Below are 20,775 nucleotides of genomic sequence, written 5' to 3'. Positions count from 1 at the left end.
TGACTAAATCCAAAGTACCCTGCACTGTGTAGTTGGTATATCCAAGACAGATGCTTCTCATTGAGGTCTTGAGTGCCAAAGAAAAATCCAAGAAAAGCTGAAGCTATCTATGGAAATGAAATCTTGACTTACGGGACCAAATAATTGCATAGTGATTCCACCCAATTGCTCCTCTTGACCCGGCTTTTTAGGAACTGAACTTTAATGAGCCAGATTTTGTTGCAGCACATTGAGGGTGGCACAGATGTGAGTCACTTCCTTTTGTTTATAGCATAAAGATATTTTCTACTCCGGAGTGAGAGACCAGCTAAAACTTAACCCTTGGAATGCTGGCATTTTCCATTGTGTCGAGTTAACCGAGTGCTTCAGAGAACGTATCTACTTGTGTGTATGTGAATGCATAGCAGTATTACAACAGTTCTCACTGTGCTACTCACCGAGGCCACTTGGTACTTTCCAGTAGCAGCAAGGAGAGAACTCAGATCCTCCTGCTCTGGAAGCATAGTCCTCTACCACTTGAGCGAAAGGAGAATTATGTGTAGCTGTGGCAGTATTGAGGTCTATAAGAGTGCTTAGCCTTCTCCAGGGGAAGGCTCTTTTCCATTTTCATTGGTCAGTTTTCTAATCTTTGTTGTGATTGGGGTTGGTGAAACAAATGAAGCCATGGGGACCAGGATTCCTACACTGCAATGCTGCACAGATTACAGACCTCTCTCTCTCTCTTTCTCTTTCTCTCTCTCTCTCTATATAAAATATACTTTTTTACCTCTGACCCATCAAGGCAGGAGGAAGGAGATGTTTCTGCTGAAACAGACCCTTCAGATCAGACTGTGGATGCATCATATATAGCTTTTCCCCTTTCCCACCAAATATACCGGCCTTGACTATAAGCATGAAACATGCTTTCCTGGATGCTCATGCACTGAGCAGTGCAATGCGGGGAAAGGTTCTTCTTCGCTCTTGTTGGGCATTCATAGGTAGTGTCTGTAGGAAAAATACATAAATAACGCCACTGAGTGTGATCATCGGCATTGGTTGTTGATTATTTCACTGGACGCTGGCGGAGGACTGTGGCTGGCTGAGGCAGAAATGTGTTGTGTGGGCAGAGTATTGCAGGTAAAAGGCAGCATGGCGAGTGTCTGCCTCCGAAGTCTGACAAACGTGGACAAGCTTGAACTTGTGGCAGTTCCGTGTGTTCCTCTCGGGGCAAACCCTGTCCCTGTTTCTTAGGTCCCTGTCCTCAGAGGAGTTGAACTGGAGGTGTGGAGATCAGAGAAGCCAATGCCTGGGGGGGGGGGGGAGGGGGAGGTCATAGAATTTAAATAAATAAATAAATTAAATTAATGGAGATATCCTATCTCCTAGAGCTGGAAGGGACCTTGAAAGGTCATCAAGTCCAGCCCCCTGCCTTCACTAGCAGGACCAAGTACTGATTTTGCCCCAGATCCCTAAGTGGCCCCCTCAAGGATTGAACTCACAACCCTGGGTTTAGCAGGCCAATGCTCAAACCACTGAGCTATCCCTCCCCCCCCTTAAGGCCAGAAAGGACATCTAGTCTAACCTCCTGCATAGCAGAGGCCAAGAACTTCCCCGCGCTGCCCACTGAGTCCTTCAGAGCCCAGCTCCCAACGGCTGCCTGCAGCTGACATGAAACAGGGACTTGGAGGCACTGCGTGCATCTGATGACCATGTTGTGCACTGTGGGGCACAAGAAAGAGAATCTCCTTCAGCCTGTGGAGATCCTTAGCATGGGGTCCCAGCAGCCGGGCTGCGAGCTGATGTGAAGTGACTTGTTAGCATTCTGCCACAGAAAGAGGAAGGATGGGTTTGGGGGCCCTGGGCTTGTCTACACCACGCCTCAGGGCGGACTATGAGGGTGTGAATTGCATTAGCGTAGTCCTCTTTCAAGCAGGACTATGTTAACGCAAACCAGGTACCTTTTAGTTTGCGCCAGCAGTGTCCATACCAGGCAGTTAGATTGCAACTCTTCAGTGTGCCCTGCGATTCACACACTCATCGGCACAGTGTAGACCTAGTCTGCAACTCACAAGGGCTGGGTTCAATTCCCACCTCTGCCATAGACTCCCTGGTTGTGTTATTGAGTCTCTTTGCCTTAATTCCCTATATGTAAAACAAGGGCAGTTATCGATGCTTTCTCCATCTTGTCTATTTACTCTGTAAGGCCTTCAGCGGGGCAGCTGTCTCTTAATCTGTGTATATACAGTGCCTGGTGGAGTGGGGCCCTCATTGTGAGTGGGGCTTTTAGGCATCTTGAAGAAGCAGTGTATTGAAAGGGAAGCCATCAGCCTCTCAGAAGCTGCACCGTCTTGTCTACACAAAAAGCCCCAGGGAACTAACTAAAAATCAGAACGATTGTGTGGTCTTTCTTCTTTTCAGCACGGAAACAAGAACACCCGCAATTGATGGAATAATGTGTTAAGAGGTTTGGTTGTCTGATTGATTTCCAGAGCTAATAAATCCTTGGCTATGCTCATTGTATTCAAATATATGCTCAAGCGAGATGCATGATCTGCTCTTAGGAAAGAGAGAGAGAACGCTGGGAGGGGGAAAAGTTCTACCCAGATTAAATGCTTTACATTTGGCAGCTCTAATTGTTTTATTAATAAGCCTTTTATAGGGGTATGTTATTTATTATTTCTAATTACCGGACTTCAAAAAAAAATGTCATTCAAATATTGGCCATTGTCTTCTGGGTCAAGTGCCAGTTCTAAAACTCTTGCTCATGTGAGTATCTTTACTCCATGGACAGTCCCACTGAGGGGTGTCTCACTTAGGGGCAATGTTCTCCCTTGGACAGAGAGCCGGTGCAAGGTTTATGCACCATTTAGTCCCTCATAAGCCCCTAGGTAGAACTTATACTGGCCCTTCGTACAGGGGTGAGTGTTATCCTAGGGTCAGTGGTTCACAACTCACGGGCCAAGAACTCATGCCCTAAGTTGGGATCTCAGGGGGTTTTTGTTGTTGGAAGTGGATGGCGGGGGGGAACCTCACTTTCAGTTCTGCCAGTAGCCTCAGAGGGGAAATATCCTTATCAGGTGAAAGTCTCAGCAGGAATCCTACATCATTTGAATTAAAGGTGACCTGCAAAGGAGAATATAATGTAGGTGTTTGGGCCAGTGCCCCTCTTGACTTCTTCAGGATGGATAGAGAAGGCTGTTGTTGGTTGGTTTTCTCCTCCCCACCCCCGTGCTTGTTTTTTATACACCTCTACCTCGATATAACTCGACCCGATATAACATGAATTCTGATATAACGTGGTAAAGCAGCACTCGGGGGGGGGGGGGCTGCGTGGTCCGGCGGATCAAAGCAAGTTCGATATAGCGCGATTTCACCTATAACGCAATAAGATTTTTTTGGCTCCCGAGGACAGCATTATATCGGGGTAGAGGTGTATTAGGAATTCAGGACTTGTCTACCCTGGAAGTCTCTTTATATACCTGAAATGATGATATCACAGGGGAAGGAAACGTGAGCGTTTGAGAATGGAAGGGATGTTTAGCCAAACTGTTTAAACTCTTGGGTTTTGACTGTTTGTTAAGACATCTTTATCTTCAGTGACTAACTAACTAACTGGATAAAGTACACAACTGTTAGAGTCACTGACATGCTGTCAACTAGGCATTGAGAGTTCACAATCATCATTTATCATAAAGAAAAGGCCCCGTTTTTTAATAATACTTCCTTCAAAGGGATCACCGTCAGGCAGAGGATGCTCTGAGGAGCTGAGACGCTATTGCGAACATGTACACTGAAAGGCATTAATTCTCAGCAGCGTTGAAGGATCAAAACTGACTTTTCAAGAAAAATGGGATAGTGATATCGAAGGGAGATATAACAGGGGAAATAGTTCCTGACTAGAACTGGTCAAATTTGTGTTTTATTCTCTCCAAAATAATGAACTTTTTTTTTTTCTTTTTTTCTTCAGATTGACAGTTTTCCCTGGAGTTGGGGGAATTTGGTCAATACACCCAGAACCAATTTTGGTTGTTGAAAACTAAAAAAATCAGTTTCCAGGGTTTGTGGGAGTTTTTAAATAAAAACCGAAACACATTGAGAGACACAAATTATCTCATGAAAATGAATATGTAGTGAAAAATCGATGTTTTGCTGGGGAGGGGGAGGGAAATGGGACTGATGAAAAGTCTTCCAGCATCTGTCGTCCTGATATAGAACAGGAAGGTCAACTTGCATCATCCATTAGTAATGTCTGAGAAGATTGTTTCAAACTTTCATTCCAATGGTATCTCACTTGTTTAACAGAAGAAAATATCCAATTTAGGCAGTGACCTTTACTGGGGAGATTGTAGGGAGCAGGGAAAGTCCTGGCGGACCTGCCCACATTTTCAAAACATGGGAACTGGTGAAGCTGATGGTGGAATGTACTGTACCTAGTGACTCCTTGTCTGTTTGTGAGACTGCCAATAGGAATTGATTTATTAATGTTACACAACTGAATTTCTCAACTCCTGGTTGCATCTAGAAGCTTAATAGGTTACTTGTTGGAAACAGACTTTCAGCCCGGTGTAGTGGCATGGTATACTAAAGCATGGGACATATTTCTAATGGAAACATTGATACCCCTGATTTGAACACAGAGGGATCAAACTTGTAAATTTGGCTTCCTTTTAATTTTATTTTTCTTTTAAGACTGAGAACAGTCATCAGTGGCAAAACCAAAAGATCAGTGATACTTTTCTGAGCTCTTCTGTCTCAGATTTGGAGTATAGCATCTCAGTAGAATGAGGCTGATGGAGACGTTATCACAGAATACAATGCTAAGAACTCTTCCACCTGACTCATGTCAAATTCAGAACTTCCCCCGGGCCTGTAAAGCAGGAGTTTGTGTGTTTAGACAGGCCATTGGGGGTGCTGTTGTACTTGGTTGACAGCAAGTGGTTCGAAAGATTCATCGTGTCAGTTGTATGTTTTTTTCCAGTCTCTGTAAGTTAAATGTTTATCACCAGGGTGACCAATATGATGTTCTCCAGCAACATAACCATTTGATCCACATTTAAATGGGTATAAGGTATGGGGAAAGGCACGTGTGCCTCTAGAGTAATGATCCTAAGGTATGGATCTGAAATGAAATCCTAGATGAAAGCAGCAATTAACCAAATAAGTCACCCTGACTTTAACTACCATGCTTTATTCCACAAACAAGTTCATTCTTGCATACAGGTTATTCAAGAAAATAGTACATGCCTGGAAATCTTTTAATTCTGCAATGACCCTTGTACTGAATAACACCCACCATACTTAACTGCTTCTAAGATCCTCCCAGGGTACATTGAGGCATTAGAGCACTTCCCTGTTTCTCAAGGTGTCTCCATATTTCTGTTGTTTTCTTAAGACAACTCACTGGAAAACATTGCAGATACTGCACACCAGCTCTTAACACATGAAGGCCAAGAGGTCTCATTTCTAAGCACACGTTAAAATGTTTGCATCTCTAGCACTAAAATCCGTGAGCCAAATGCTGGAGCCCTTCTTATGAATGGCAAAACTTCCTTTGATCAGGACTTGGCTCTCTGGAAGCCATACTAAAGAGAAAATATATCTAGCCTTTGGAGACTAGATCTCCTAGTCTATCCCTTCTACCAAATGCAAGACTGTTCCCTCTGGCATCTTCTCTGGTACTGTGTCCAGTCCAGTTTTAAGTGGTTCAACCCAACAGGCCTTCCACCACGTCCCTAGGAAGACAATTCTAAAACCTCCGACTCCTTTCTTATTAGGAAATGTTTATATTTGATTATCCTTAGCATAATTCCCCCTTTCTTTCTTATTTGAAGTCTATCCAAAGGTCTGCTAGGCTGTCTAATTACTGGGTACATACATCCCTTCTAGTTATACCTACTCATCTCATTCTGATGGAAATTGTTCAGAGTTTTGGGGCATCTATTTTCATTTCATTAAATGGGATGTTTATTTGTCCAACCCGCTGGGTCCCAGGAGAAGAAAAAGAAGACCCACGAGTGAGCTTGAAAGCCAAACAGCCAATAATAGAGTGAATTTTCTTGACCTTTCTGTCTTACATCGGGCATGTGCAGCCTTGGGTGGACATTTTAATGCTGATTTGAAACTTCACAAACAGCGTGTGTCTTGCCTTCTGCAGAGTGGGTTCCCTGCCTCTGGCCCGGCATCAAATGCTCCTTTGTTCAGACCTGAGGACGAGCTGGAACATCTGACCAAGAAGATGCTGTACGACATGGAGAATCCGCCCTCTGATGACTACTTCGGTAAGTGCCGCGTCACGCTGAATAAATCTACCCAGGGCCTTTTGATCTATTTACCACGCTCTGTAATGGGGAGACTTGACAGCCGCACTGCTAATGCGATGGCATTAGTAATGATGGATTGGTTTGGTATGCTTGGGCATGTCGTGTAATTGTTCATAGGGATCCCTCTGTAATTTCAACAGAAATCTGATGCTCGCGAACTGTGTTTTTAAACTCTCACCAGTGATTAAGTTCCATGTTTCAGTGCCTGGTTCTGTTTGACACCATCAGTCTGCAACCTCTCTAGCTACTGGGTCAAATTCAGCCTTGGTGTAAGTTGGTGCAATATCATAGGGCCTGATTCTGATTTCACTTAACGTTGGTGTAACCAAAAGCAATTCCACTTGGCCCAATGGACTTCAGTGGAAATATACCAGGGTTGATTATCGCTTCTTATAACCATGTCATCTTGTTTGTCTGAAAGAGACGAGCCATTGATTCCCTTTTTAAAGGTGTTTAATTGTGGTATCTCATGCCTCTGTATAAAAGACAAGTTAGTGTGAGCTTTGGATTATGTGGTGAAGTCAAGCAACTCAGTCAGACTTGCGAGTTCCCACTATCTGCACTTCAATTTCTCATAAGCTTGGCTGATAGATCTGTCAGGGAAACACAGTGGTATGAAATGGAGCTTGAGTTTTGCTCGGCACTTATAGTTGTGAAGCTGAAATATTTATGTCTTGCAGGCTAATGCTGCATCACTAGATGACTTGACTCCTTTCGGAGTATGATTTTTGACAGAGGGCTGTGTAGCTCGGGGGAGAGGGATATAAAGCCCTTCAACTTTAGGTCATGGGTAAGACCATCGATTGGAAACAGCTGCCGTTTGCCACCCAGTGGCTGTTTAGCTTACATGAAATGAAATGCAATGAAATGAGTGCGTGAACTGGCTCCAGCACCCAATATAGGTGCCCAAATCACCAAACCAGTCAAAAATTGCCAGCCGAGTTATCCTCAGCAATAAAGTCAAAGACTGAATGGCCGTGGAGCAAGGTAGGAGACCAGCAACCTGCAAAAATGTAAGTCTTAGCTCAGGCAGATGACATGTCATTACATGCTGGGCACTGAACAATCTAGGATCACACTTAATTCTCAGGTCGCCGGGATTGAGTAGAGAATCCAACCTGAGGCCTCCAGTCTCCATTTTCTTTTAAACATCATTTACCAGCAGGAGAGAGATGATTAGCACGTGTCCTGTTGTTTTGTAGAATTCCTCCTCAGTTCTGCTCAGCCACTTGTGCTCCATACAGCACTTTGGGGAAACGATCCACGGCTAATTGTGCATCTGTCAAAAAAAAAGTGGGGGTTGGAGGGGAACCCAGCCTGGAACACAACCATATGGGATGATAAAACCAGATACCCAGACAGTCCTTGAACAAGTCACTTAAAAAAAAAATCCAAACTTGCATCCAGGTTGAGCTGCGCTTTCATGTACAAAAGCGGCATTTTGACATGGCAGTGCAGGGAGCTCGCATTACTGCTGCTTGTGCTGTATCCGTTCTGTGGATAAATACAGAAAGCCACCCTCCAGGGCTGTCAGTCCAGCACCTTTCACCAGCATTAAACCCATTTGGAACAAAATTAAGAATGGAAGGGGGGGGGAGCCTTTGGACTTTGCGTGGTTAACTGTCTGAACCAATCTCTCTGCCTTTGTAGCTGGACTGCATTTATTTAGTATAGTACCATAGACCGTACAAGCTAAAGATTCATATGGCCCATTGATCAAATAATCAGGAAAAAGGACAAATGGGCAGAGACATTGACTCTGATTTGCATTAAATATCTTCTGCCTGAGGTCTAAATGCCATGGTAATTGTAGCATACCAGATAGCTGTCAACTAATCTCTTTATTAGTTTGAATTTAGAAAACTGGATCTCAGCATATTAAAAGTTGGTTAAGAGCAGATAGGTTTTGAACTGAGGCATCCAATTAACCTTGCTGGAAAGCTTCAAGGCGTTATATTAAGTCATGAAAATGATTTGTCCAAATAATTACATTCGAACTGTCATGCTGGAGAAAGGTCATCTTACTTGGTCCGTCAGCGCTCAGGGTCTTCTCTTTAACAGCTCTCCTCCTGCCAGTCAGTTTCGCTTTTCAAGTCTCTGGTTTCAATCAAGTCATTTGGTTTCCGGATGCTATGTCGCCACAGCTGATGTTCCGAGAAAAGGAAGGGGAGTAGGGATCAGTAAAGTTCTGTCTGCTCTTCGCTCTGGAAGTATTGGCTAGACCCCCTACAAGGCTAGAGGATGAGTTCAGAGGCAGGGCAGCCTGCAGTTCCATCGGCTCTGTTTTCACCGGTACACATCGGCGTCGCTTCGCTTGATGGAAATTACTGTGGACGATTTCACACACAAGGGAATAGCTTTAGCCAATAAACATTTTAAAAGAAATCACCCAAGCACATACAATTGAAGGCAAGGGATAGTTCACATGCATTCCTTGAGAGGCAAGGAGGAGGAACAGCAACCGTTAGACAGGAGAAGCAAGATAACGATTTGTCATCTATCGTATATCTCGGGCTCCTATCACCTTGTGATATAGTCAAGGAGATACCCTCAGGGTTCTAGTTGACTATAGTTATATCATCGTCCTGAGCAATAAAGACCAAATTCTCATACGGAAATTGTCATGATATAAACGCAATTACGCATACATGATGTTGGATAGTCTTCTATCTTCCGTATTATTCATTATTATTATTTATTGTCTGTATTACCGTAGTGCCTAGGAGCTCTAGTCATGGACACAGAACAAAAACACAGTTCCTCATACGGCCCCATTACCATAGTATCTGAGTGTCTCACAATCTCAAATGTCTATGTTCTCTCAACGCCACTGTGAGGAAAGGCAGTGCCTTTTTCCCCATCCGTACAATGTGGGGTCTGCGGCACAGAGAGGCTAAATGACTTTCCCAAGGTTACACTGGAAGTCTGTGGCAGAGCAGGGACTTAAACCCGGGTGCTCCAAGTCCTACGCTGATGTCCTAATCATTCGTTCAGCTAATAGTCTCTAATAATAAATTACCTTTTATTATATTCCTTTACACTAAGAAGGATCTCCAACTATTGTATAGACTGTTCATGTAGAGATCCTTTCACTCGTTTACCTCTGAAATGTTGCCCTCCCTTCGGTGGCGTTTGGTATAGTCCTGCAAGTGGCTGGTTTGATTTGGTGAGGGGTAAACTCCTCATGTTGAAGCTATTGGGGAGATTGCAGCTAAGGCTACACTTGCGAGTTAGAGCTCATTAAAGCAGCCCCGTCCACCCTGGCAATGCACGTAGAGCGCTCTGAGTCCACGGCTAGAGCGCTCCTGGAACTCCACCTCGGCGAGTGGAATAACGTTTGCTGCGCCCCCACTGGAGCGCCGCAGCGCCACTGTGGACGCCCTGGTCTGTTAATGCGCTCTGATCGGCCTCCAGAAGTATCCCACAATGCCTGTGCTAGCCACTCTGGTCATCACTTTGAACTCTACTGCCCTGCCCTCAGGTGACCAACCGTCACACCCACCCTTTAAATTCTCTGAAAATTTTGAAAATCCCCTTCCTGTTTGCTCAGCGAGTCTTTCCAGGTGACCATGCCTCCATGCACCAGGCGATCCCCAGCATGGAACAATGGTGAGGTGCTGGACGTCATCAGTATTTGGGGAGAGGAGGCTGTCTAGTCCCAGCTGCACTCCAGCCGTAGGAATTACAATACCTACAGGCAGATATCTAGGGACATGATGGAAAGGTGCCATGACCGGGACACACTGCAATGCAGGGTTAAAGTGAAGGAGCTCGGGAATGCTTACCGCAAAGCCCGCAAGGCAAACTGCTGCTCCTATGCTGCCCCTACACCCTACTGGTTCTACAAAGAGCTGGACATGATACTTGGGGGCGACCCCACCTCCACTCCGAGTACCACATGGACACTTCAGAGCCCAGCTCAACAAGGCAGGAGGAGGAGGAAAGCAGGAGCGAGGGTACTGAGGAGGAGGAAGACACTTGCATGCAGCCAGGAGCTGTTCTCAAGCCAGGAGGAAGGTAGCCAGTCGCGGCAGCCAGTGCTTGGGGAAGGACAAACACCAGAGGAGGTGCCCGGTAAGCGGCTTTTATTTTGGGAAGGAAGTTATTCGGTGTGGGCTCTTGGGGCGAGGAGGGTTAGGGCTGCATGCATGCCTAGATACGGAATAGGGAGTTGATGTGCTTTCTCACATCGCGGTAATCGGCCTCAGTGATCTCTTCAAAGGCCTCATCCAGAACTTGGGCAATGCACTTGCGCAGGTTTCTTGGGAGAGCCACTGTGGTCCTTGTCCCAGTCAGGCTAACATGTCCGCACCTCTGTACCACGAGGGCCGGGGGGACCATTGCTGCACACAGGCAAGCTGCATTTGGGCCAGGGCGGAAGCCACATTGCAGTAGAAGACCCTCCCTTGCTTCCCAGGTCACCCTCAGCAGTGAGATATCTTCCAGGACAAACTCCTGTGGAAAATGTGGGGACAGTGTTCAGTATAGGGCCCCCTGCAGCTGTTGGCTCTCCCCAAGGCACAGAAACCCAGAGGACTGTACGGCCATGAAACAATCAGTCCCCCTTGACCCTGTGCTTACTCACCATTTTGGGGCTCCCGTGGGTTATGTCTGCTCACTTTGCAATGGGCAAATTATGCTATTGTGTAGACTGTGCTTGCTCTTAAGTACAGGGGAATCATTGCTCTGTCTGGTGTGAACAATGCTGCCTCTGTTAAGTGTTGCATTTTGCCTTTACAGATGCAACCTTGAGATCTCAGCCGTCCGTGTTATCACCGTCCGAAAGACTCCAAAGAATTAGGAAGAGGCCACGTAGCAGCAAAGACGACATGCTGCATGAAGTAATGCACCAGTCCTTTAACGAGACTCTAAAAGCGCAGGAGTGGAGGGAGAGTGAAAGGAGGATCCGCCAGCGGAATGTGGATCGCTGGCACAAAAGCGCGGAGCTCCGGCACCAAAGCACGGAGCGGCGGATAAGCATCATGGAGCACCAAGCGGACTCGATCCAGGCGCTCGTAGCCATGCAGGCAGAGCACTACCACACCCACCCGCCCCCCTGCAGCCCTTGTCCCAAAACTCTTTCCCTTGTGCCCCCATGTCACCTCCAACCCACTTTCTCCAACATCCGGGTTCTTATCGCCACCAGCTGCCTCCAACACCTGTAGCTTCACCTCCCAGCCCTGCAAACTATGACCCTTCCCCACGAGATGCAACCCCCATCACCATGCAGTATAGCCATCCGGAAGTGCAGCACTGATTGCACAGCACTCCAGACAGGAAGGCTGAGTATGAGAACAGGACATACGCAAATCTGTGATTGTACCGTTCCCCACCCCACCCCCTGGCCCTTTGTGTTTCCCAAGCAGTTGTGTTTCTTTTCAATAAATGAATTTTCTTTTCAATAAATGGATGTTTTGGCTTTGAAAACATTCTTTATTATTGCATAAAGTAAAAGAGACCTTAGCCCGGGAAAGGAACAGGCACTCCAAGTCAGCGTAGCAAACACAGATTCCTACTAACATTGCAACCACTGCACTTCACTCCCGTGCAGGGCACCAAACATTACTGGTGGCTTTCAGCCTCAAATTGCTCCCTCAAGGCATCCCTAATCCTTGCAGCCCCACGCTGGGCCCCTCTAATAGCCCTGCTCTCTGGCTGTTCAAATTCAGCCTCCAGGTGTTGACCCTCCGAGTTCCATGCCTGAGTGAATCTTTCACCCTTCCCTTCACAAGTGTTATGGAGGGTACAGCACGCGGATATAACCGTGAGGATGCTGACATTGGCCAGATCCAGCTTCCCATAAAGAGCGCGCCAGCGGCCCTTTAAACGGCCAAAAGCACACTCCACAGTCATTCTGTACCGACTCAGCCTGTTGTTGAACCGCTCCTTGCTGCCGTCAAGGCTCCCTTGTAGGGTTTCATGAGCCACGGCATTAAAGGGTAAGCGGGCTCTCCAAGGATCACAATGGGCATTTCGACTTCCCCTACTGTGATCCTCTGATCTGGGAAAAAAGTCCTGGCTTGCGGCTTCCTGAACAGGGCAGTGTTCCGAAAGATGTGTGCGTCATGCACCTTTCCAGACCAGCCTGTGTTAATGTCAGTGAAATGCCCATGGTGACCCACAAGCACCTGGAGAACCATAGAGAAATACCCCTTCCAATTAACATTCTCTGAGGCTAGGTGTGCTGGTGCCAGAATTGGAATATGCGTCCCATCTATCACCCCTCCGCCGTTAGAGAAACCCATTTGTGCAAAGCCATCCACAATGTCATGCACGTTACCCAGAGTCACGGTTCTTCAGAGGAGGATGCGATTAATGGCCCTGCAAACTTACATCAACACGATTCCAATGGTCGACTTTCCAACTCCAAACTGGTTAGCGACCGATCGGTAGCTGTCTGGAGTAGCCAGCTTCCAGATTGCAATAGCCACCCTCTTCTTCACTGTCAGGGCAGCTCTCAATCTCGTGTCCTTGCGCCGCAGGGTGGGGGCGAGCTCCTCACACAGTCCCATGAAAGTGGCTTTTCTCATCTGAAAGTTCTGCAGCCACTGTTCGTCATCCCAGACTTGCATGACGATGTGATCCCACCACTCAGTGCTTGATTCCCGAGTCCAAAAGCAGCGTTCCACGGAGGTGAGCATGTCCGTGAATGCCACAAGCAATCTCGTGTCATATGCGTTACTCAAGTCGATATCATCGGCGGAGTCCTCACTGTCCGTTTGGATCGTAAGGAGTAACTCGACTGCCAAATGTGACGTGCTGGCGAGACTCATCAGCATATTCCTCAGAAGTTCGGGCTCCATTCCCGCAGACCGAAAGGGAAGACAGAGCGCGCAGTACAAAAAAGTTGAAAGATGGCGCCAAATGTCCACAGAAGCACAGGGATTCCTGTGAACCGATGCATCACGGGGCGTTGGGACAGGACCCAGAATGCCCCGCACTCCCTGCCCCCTTCCCACAAGCCACAGCGCCAGAATGGGAAGAGGTGCTCTGTGGGATAGCTGTGGGATAGCTGCCCATAAGGCACCATTCCCAATGCCACTGCAAGTGCCGCAAATGTGGCCACGCTGGTCCGCTTGCAGCTGTCAGTGTGGACAGACTGCAGCGCTTTCCCTACTGCGCTCTCCGAAGGCGGGTCTAACTCAAAGCGCTCTACAGCGGCAAATGTAGCCATGCCCTAAGTTGGTACTTGGCCAGCACATGGGGCTTAAAGCCCCATTTCTGGCCAAAAGTCTCATGGGGCCTTTCGTGGCCACAAGTGATACGGAGCTCAGCTTTATGTCTCCTCTAATGCAGGCCCCTCCAGCAGCACCACGGCCTGCGTCACCACGCGGGCAATGATGATTAAGATGGAAAAAGTGTCATCAGGACCCCTGTCCACTGACTCCCTGTTGGTCCCTCAACTCCTGTTAATGGGCCCGCTAGTTCCAACTCTCGTGAGCAACAGAGGACTCACAGGTCATGCACAGCTGGCTTGCAACAAAATCTCCTGACTGGCCAGAGGAACCAACAGAACCAGCACTTGAGTCCCCCGGATGCTCAGCATTTACACCTGCAAGCGGGATCACTCCTGTTCCCAGCCTCACTCCAGTCCTGCTCTGGTCCTGCTCAGTTCCTGATTCCAGTTCCAACCCTTGGCTCCGACTCCTGGCTCTGACCACTAGGCATCACCGCCCACTGCAGGCCCGGCTGCCTGCTGCCCTGACCACTAGCCCCAGCCATCCTGACTGTGTGTATGTGAAAGTAGCAAAGAAAATCAAGGCAGGTCAGATTTTGGTCTAGCTGACTTGACCACTGCTCCCCGTTTACATTCTGACGGTGCTAGATCAGGGGTGGGCAAACTTTTTGGCCCGAGGGCCACATTGGGGTTGCAAAACGGTTTGGAGGGCCGGGTAGGGAAGGCTGTGCCTCCCCAAACAGCCTGGCCCCTGACCCCATCCACCCCTCCCACTTCCTGCCCCCTAACTGTCCCCCTCAGAACTCCCCACCCATCCAACCGCCCCTGCTCCTTGTTCCCTAACCGTCCCCTCCCGGGACCCCCCGCCTCTAACTGCTCCCGCCAGGACCCCACCCCCTATCCAACCCCCACTTCTCCCTGTCCCCTGACTGCCCCAACCCCTATCCACATCCCCGTGCCCTGACCGCCGCCCCCCAGAACCTCCACCCCATCCAACCGCCCCCTGCTCCCTGCCCCCGGGACCCCCTGCCCCTTATCCAACCCCCCCGAGCCCGGCCCCCTTACCATGCCGATCAGAGCAGCATGTCTGGCTGCTGCGCCGCCCAGCCGGAGCCAGACACGCTGCTGCACTGCCCTGCAGGAGCGCGCAGCCCTGCTGCCCAGAGCACTGCCCACACAGCGGCATGGCTGCGAGGGAGGGGGGAAAGCAGGGGAGAGGCCAGGAGCAGCCTTCCTAGCTGGGAGCTCAAGGGCCGGGCAGGACGGTCCTGAGGGCCGGATGTGGCCCGCGGGCCGTAGTTTGTCCACCTTTGTGCTAGATACAAGAGGCCAGTCTTTTTTTTTGCTTATTTTGATCTTGTTTTAACTGAAGAATATTTGATGAGTCCAAGCCCAGTGCCATTCGTCTCGTTAAAACAAGGAGAGGTGATGTGACTGAGCAACCCCTCAGGATAAGGCAGCTTGGTAGGGAAAGTGCAGTCGCAGAGGGCTGCGGGTGGAGTTTGCCGTGCGTCTTGCGGCAGGCCCGAAATAACCATCCGGAGTGTTTGCAAGCAAGAGGGCAGTGTGTTCGGTGCTGTGCAGACAAAGCTGCCTTTTCCAAGGAGCTCGCAGTTATCCCCCGGTGTGCTGGAGAGGCGCATATGGGGGAATTGGTTCCTCGGAGAGAGCTTTGGAAGGGATTTTATTAAAGATTCTTCTTCTGTCCTTCTAAAGGCCTGGTCCTCCTCTCAGCAGTGAAACCCCATCGACGTGGGGAAGTTACTTCAGATTTACTCCATTGTAAATGAAAGGAGAGCCATCACCATTGGCATGCAAATAACCACACTGCCCTTTCCCGTGGCACTTCATCTGCTCATGCTGTTTATTCCTTTCTTGGCTGTCGTAATCCTCTGATTGTAGCAGTATAGATTATTGTAATTATGGAATCTTGCAGGTAACAAGGGAGCACTGGGCTCACGACAGACCTGCCCGCCTGGTGCACAGATACCCCAGGAAGGCCACTGGTTGTCTTCGGTCGCAGCTCACCAATGCAAGAGAGGGAACGATTTTTGCCTTGTGAGTTTTTCTGAGGCACAGCCACTTGATTTGCAGATCAGCACAGCTGCAGACGAGCGATCTGAAACAAAATTACCACCTTAAGTTCCAACTCCAGAATTGTTATTGTGGGTGATAAAATGCCGTCTGAACAGCATGACTTTTTGTTTTTAGCTCCCTGGTTAAGTTTGACTCTCTGGCAGTCAGCAAAATCTTATTTTCACTTGTAAATGGAGCTGATTTGATAATGAATTCACTTAAAAGAGAGTATGTGCAGAGCACCGGGCTATCCTTTTTACAGAGAAAACTTTCCTGACTACCCCGGGCTGTAACGCAAAGGTGGATTGCAGATCATGAATTGAAGATTATCGTTTTCTGATGTCTGCTAAGAAGAACGAAATGCTATGGTGAAATATCAGAGAATGTTACTGTGACGGGTTCGATCACAGAAACCCCCTTGGGACTGTCACCTGATGCACTGAGACTACCTCTGAGCCCGTTTTCTCTGCCAGTTTGGGCCTCCAGAACCCTGCCTTGTTGAGCCAGACACGCCCGTCTGCTCCAACACAGACCCAGGGTCTGAACCACGTGCCCCAAAGCTGCAGACTTAACTGAAAACAGCTTAAGAAGTGCTTCTGTCTCCAATACCCAAACACGCAGCTCCCAATGGGATCCAAACCCCAAATGAATCCATTTTACTCTGTATAAAGCTTATACAGGGTAAACTCATGAATTGTCCGGCCTCTATAACACTGATAGAGAGATATGCTCAGCTGTTTGCTCCCCCAGGTATTAATCACTTACTCTGGGTTAATTAATAAGCAAAAGTGATTTTATTAAGTATAAAAAGTAAGATTTAAGTGGTTCTTAGTAATAACAAACAGAACAAAGTAAGTTACCAAGCAAAATAAAACAAAAACTCAAGTCTAAGCCTAATACATTAAGAAACTGATTACAGATAAAATCTCACCCTCAGAGATGTTCCAATAAGCTTCTTTCACAGACTAGACTCCTTCCTAGTCTGGGCCCAATCCTTTCCCCTGGTACAGTCCTTGTTCCAGCTCAGGTGGTAGCTAGGGGATTTCTCATGGCTGCAGTCTTCTTTGTTCTGTTCCCACCCCCTTATATAGCTTTGGCACAAGGTGGGAACCTTTTGTCTCTGTCTTTTGACCCCTCCTGCTAAATGGAAAAGCACCAGGTTTAAGATGGATTCCACTACCCAGCCTTCATTCTTCCTGGCCTGACTCACAGGAAGGCTTGTAAGTAAACAGAGCCATTTACAACCAATTGTCCTAGTTGATGGGAGCCATCAAGATTCCAAACCACCATTAATGGCCCACACTTTGCATAATTACAATAGGACCTCAAAGTTATATTTCATATTTCTAGTTTCGGATACAAGAATGATACATTTATACAAATAGGATGACCACACTCAGTAGATTATAAGCTTTGTAATAATACCTTGCAAGAGACATTTTGCATGAAGCATATTCCAGTTGCATTATATTCACACTCATTCACATATTTTCATAAAATCATATGGAGTGCAACATCACAGTTATAGCAACCTGCATTGATTTCCCTACTGTGTGTATAAAGATCAACACGTTCATTTAAAAACTTCCTACACTGGGATGGTGACTGATTATTTATGCAGTGGTGTGATGTTATCTGATTAAAATATGACCATATAGATCATTGTGGCAATCACTGTTATATATTTGCAACAAATCTTGTACAAAATGTGGCATGGAAGATGTCTATGAAAAGGTTATGATTTGCTGGTTATGACTATGCTATCTCTATGCATGTATCATTTTTGTATCTAAAGTTATGAGTATTGGCTCTATACCAGGGGGAGGGATAGCTCAGTGGTTTGAGCATTGGCCTGTTAAACCCAGGCTTGTGAGCTCAATCCTTGAGGGGGCCACTTAGGGATGGGGCAAAATCAGTACTTGGTCCTGCTAGTGAAGGCAGGGGGCTGGACTCGATGACCTTTCAAGGTCCCTTCCAGTTCTAGGAGATAGGATATCTCCATTTATTTATTTACATGTATTTCAAATGTTTGCTCCTGGGGTAACGCAGCTAACACATCTTGGAGAGTCTATTAAAATTAAGTGGCTAATCAAGAAACATTTAACTGACAATGGACCATGGGAGACGCCCATCTACACTGAATGGACTGTCCTGCAAAGATCCTGTCTGAGGTATGGGCAATGATTTCCTGCTGTGACTAAGCAAAATTATGCCTGGACATGTGACTTGCCCATGTGATTCCAAACCCCATCTTGTCACCTGTGATTTTCCACTAGCTGTGCTGAGGGTTTTGTTTGAAACAATGGATTTCCTTCCACATGTCAGAAGCTATCAAAGGCCCTGGAAACATCTCCATTTTGCCTCTCTCCTGCTCAAGCCTCTGGACTATGGATTTATACTAATGGGCGCATTCTAACCAAGCGACTGAGGTCCTTCCAATGATTTGGAAGCAGCCAGAGACTTGATGTAAGCCAGCAGTTTATACCATCACTGCTACAAGCCTAAACCCAAAACTCTGCAATTACTGTATGTATTTGCAAAAACAACAGGGAGTCCGGTGGCATCTTAAAGACTAACAGATTTATTTGGCCATAAGCTTTCTTGGGTAAAAAACCCACGTCTTCAGATGCATGGAGTGAAAAGTACAGAAGCAGGCATTACTATACTGACACATGAAGAGAAGGGAGTTTGATTCCTTTAACCAATTTGAACTCTCAACTTTCTTTACGTTTTTATAAATAAACCTTTAGATTTTAGATACTAAAGGATTGGCATCAGCATGATAATTGGATACGATCTGAGTTGTATATTGACCTGGGTGTGTGGCTGGACCTTTGGGATCAAATGAAACTTTTATTTGAGGAGATTGGTTTTAAAGAACCACTCATCTCTAAGTTTAGTGTTTTGGGGATGATACAAGGAGTGGAATGCCTAAGGAAACGGCTTTTATGACTTCTTGTTAGCCAGTGTGGCTGCAGGGCTGTTTCATTGCTGTGTGGACTTCGGGGCTCAGACTGGATCCCTGGCTCTAAGACCACGATTTGGCCAGCACAGGCCAGCTGCAGGTGTCTAGTTGTTGTGTAGACATAACCTAAGTGGCCTGCAAGAGGGAGCTAATGGGGTAAGGTGCCTGTAAAGTGACCACTGGCCAGGAGGGGGTGAACCACAAGCGACCACACTGCTACAGCTTCCAATAGCCTTTTTGACTCGAGAGTCGCAAAGTGGTTTACGGCTCACAACATCCCTTATTTGCAAAAGGGCAGAATGAGTCTGAATTACAAAAGAATCCCTAGTCAGTTATTGGCAGAGCCGGGACTAGAACCCACCAGCTTGCTGTTAAGTATTTGACAATCCTCCGTCCCCATGACACAAACCCAGTAACAGGAAAACAGTTTCATTTGCGTTAGTTTAAATTTAGCTTTGCAAACTGTTCACCAGGAAGCTGGAATTAATTAATACTTTCTGCTTTTTTTAAACTTAAAATGGCTAACATTGTGTTTGACGCATCCAGTGCGGTTGCTGTAAATTTGTAGCTGTTTAGTGCCATTTGATTTATTTATTATTTGTATTCCAGTCGCCTCTAGAGGCTAAGGGGGCCCCATTGTGCTACGTGCAATATAAACTCATAGTAAAAAACCAGCCCATGCCCCAAGGAGCTTGCAGACGAAACAGAGGGAAGCATTATTATCTCCATTTTACAGAGGAGGACCTGAAGGACAGATAGATTAGGTGATTTGGCCAAGGTCACACAGGAAGTCTGTGGCAGAGTTGAGAATTGAACAAAGAAATCCTTCGAGCCCCGTGTGCTATTAACCACCCTTCTTCTCATTTGAAGACAAAATCAACAACATTTCGCTTCCTCCGGTGTAGAATAGTGCAACTGTGCTTAAGGCTCTATCAGTGCTGAAATCATAACCATATTTTGGGGGGTTAATAACATGGCTGTGAAAACAAGAAAGAGAGAAAAGCGCTCCAGGATCAAACGTAGTAATCTTAAGTGATATTAATATAACGTACCCACTAATGCTATCACACTGCAGAATTCAGATAATACACAGCTATTATGAAAATTGATAATTCACCGTAGTAATCGGTTACTTTCCAGTCTAACGACCAGCATGCCATTACGGGGAGGGGTGCGCAGTGTAGTGTGGATTGTTTCTTCTGTTTTTCATTGTTAGCATTTGTCTTTTTGTTTTTATTGGTGTTTTTGTCTTTTGCTTGTGGTTTTCTCGGGGTGTTTTGAATGTCACATTGTTTACTGGGGGGAGGCTATTTTAGCTGAGAGTGAAATGCACTGAAGAATCATTATAAACAGAACTTTCTCATTTATTGAGTGTTCTCCCCCCAGCCTTTTTCAGTCGGAAATGTACAAAAAGTGTTTTTTTTAAAAGGAATCGCTTTGACTCAGATTGTGTGAGATGAATCATAACCCACTTTCTCGTCTGAGAGGCGCAAAAAAAAATTCCGGCTCTGCTGTTGGCGTCAGCATAATCAATATGGAGCGCTTGTCAGAGACACAGAAAGGAGGGGGAGCATCAGAAGAATGAAAAGAATCAAATGTGGTAGAACTCTCTCATTTCTTCTTCTTGAGTCAGCCAGGGCATCACACCGGCTCGTCGTGTCATCCATGGAGCGCACCTGCTTGCAGTCAGCGTGTTCTTGGCTAAGATGCAAGCTCGGGATGGGCGTTCAAAAGCCGTGCTGTTGATGGTCCAAACTGGTATTCAAATAATGAAACCCCACTTCGACACATCTGTATGTTTCTGAATGCTGCCAATCAGTCAAGAATACAAACTCATCTTGACTTGCAAAACACGCTGTACCTTATCAACCATCTTGACTCTGCGAGAGCACTCCGTGTTGGCTGATTGGAGCGTGTATGGCAAACATGAGACCCCATGATCCTCCAGCTTTCCAGTCCAGTAGAGGAAAACAGAAGACAAACTTCAACTAGTACTAAGACTGCGGTGGCAGTGAATTTAAATTGTGAAATCAAGTCTGATTCATTATGGATATTCTTACTTTACGAATGCGCTTGCTTGCATTAGAATTTTTTTTTATTTGTGTCTCTCCTAAGCTCCAGGCACATACAAATGTCAGAACCAGGCATTACTACTCTACTTACACAGGCTAATGGTCCTGGAGTCTTAATGTTTTAAGGGGAGGGCTCATTGAAGGTCAAGGAGGACGTTCCACCCATCCCAAGAATAGCACTGCACA

General features: G+C 46.7%; 1 protein-coding gene across 20 annotated transcripts in view; it reads left to right on the top strand.

Moving 5' to 3' along the window:
* LPP (LIM domain containing preferred translocation partner in lipoma) overlaps positions 1 to 20,775 on the top strand; it is a 438,751-nt gene that overhangs the window by 331,403 nt on the left and 86,573 nt on the right. For all 20 annotated transcript variants that reach the window (XR_010590535.1, XM_065557534.1, XM_065557541.1 and 17 more), the window contains one exon: positions 6,134 to 6,257. Coding sequence is in view for 19 of the 20 variants with exons in the window: in XM_065557534.1 (XP_065413606.1) it covers positions 6,134 to 6,257 (124 nt within the window). In the remaining variant the exon portion in view is untranslated. The remainder of the gene's footprint in view (positions 1 to 6,133; positions 6,258 to 20,775) is intronic.

This window comes from Chrysemys picta, chromosome 9 (assembly GCF_011386835.1).
Source record: "Chrysemys picta bellii isolate R12L10 chromosome 9, ASM1138683v2, whole genome shotgun sequence".
Classification (NCBI taxonomy): domain Eukaryota; kingdom Metazoa; phylum Chordata; order Testudines; family Emydidae; genus Chrysemys; species Chrysemys picta.
The sequence above is the reverse complement of the archived record's forward strand: the minus strand, read 5'-3'. Positions and strand labels throughout refer to the sequence as shown.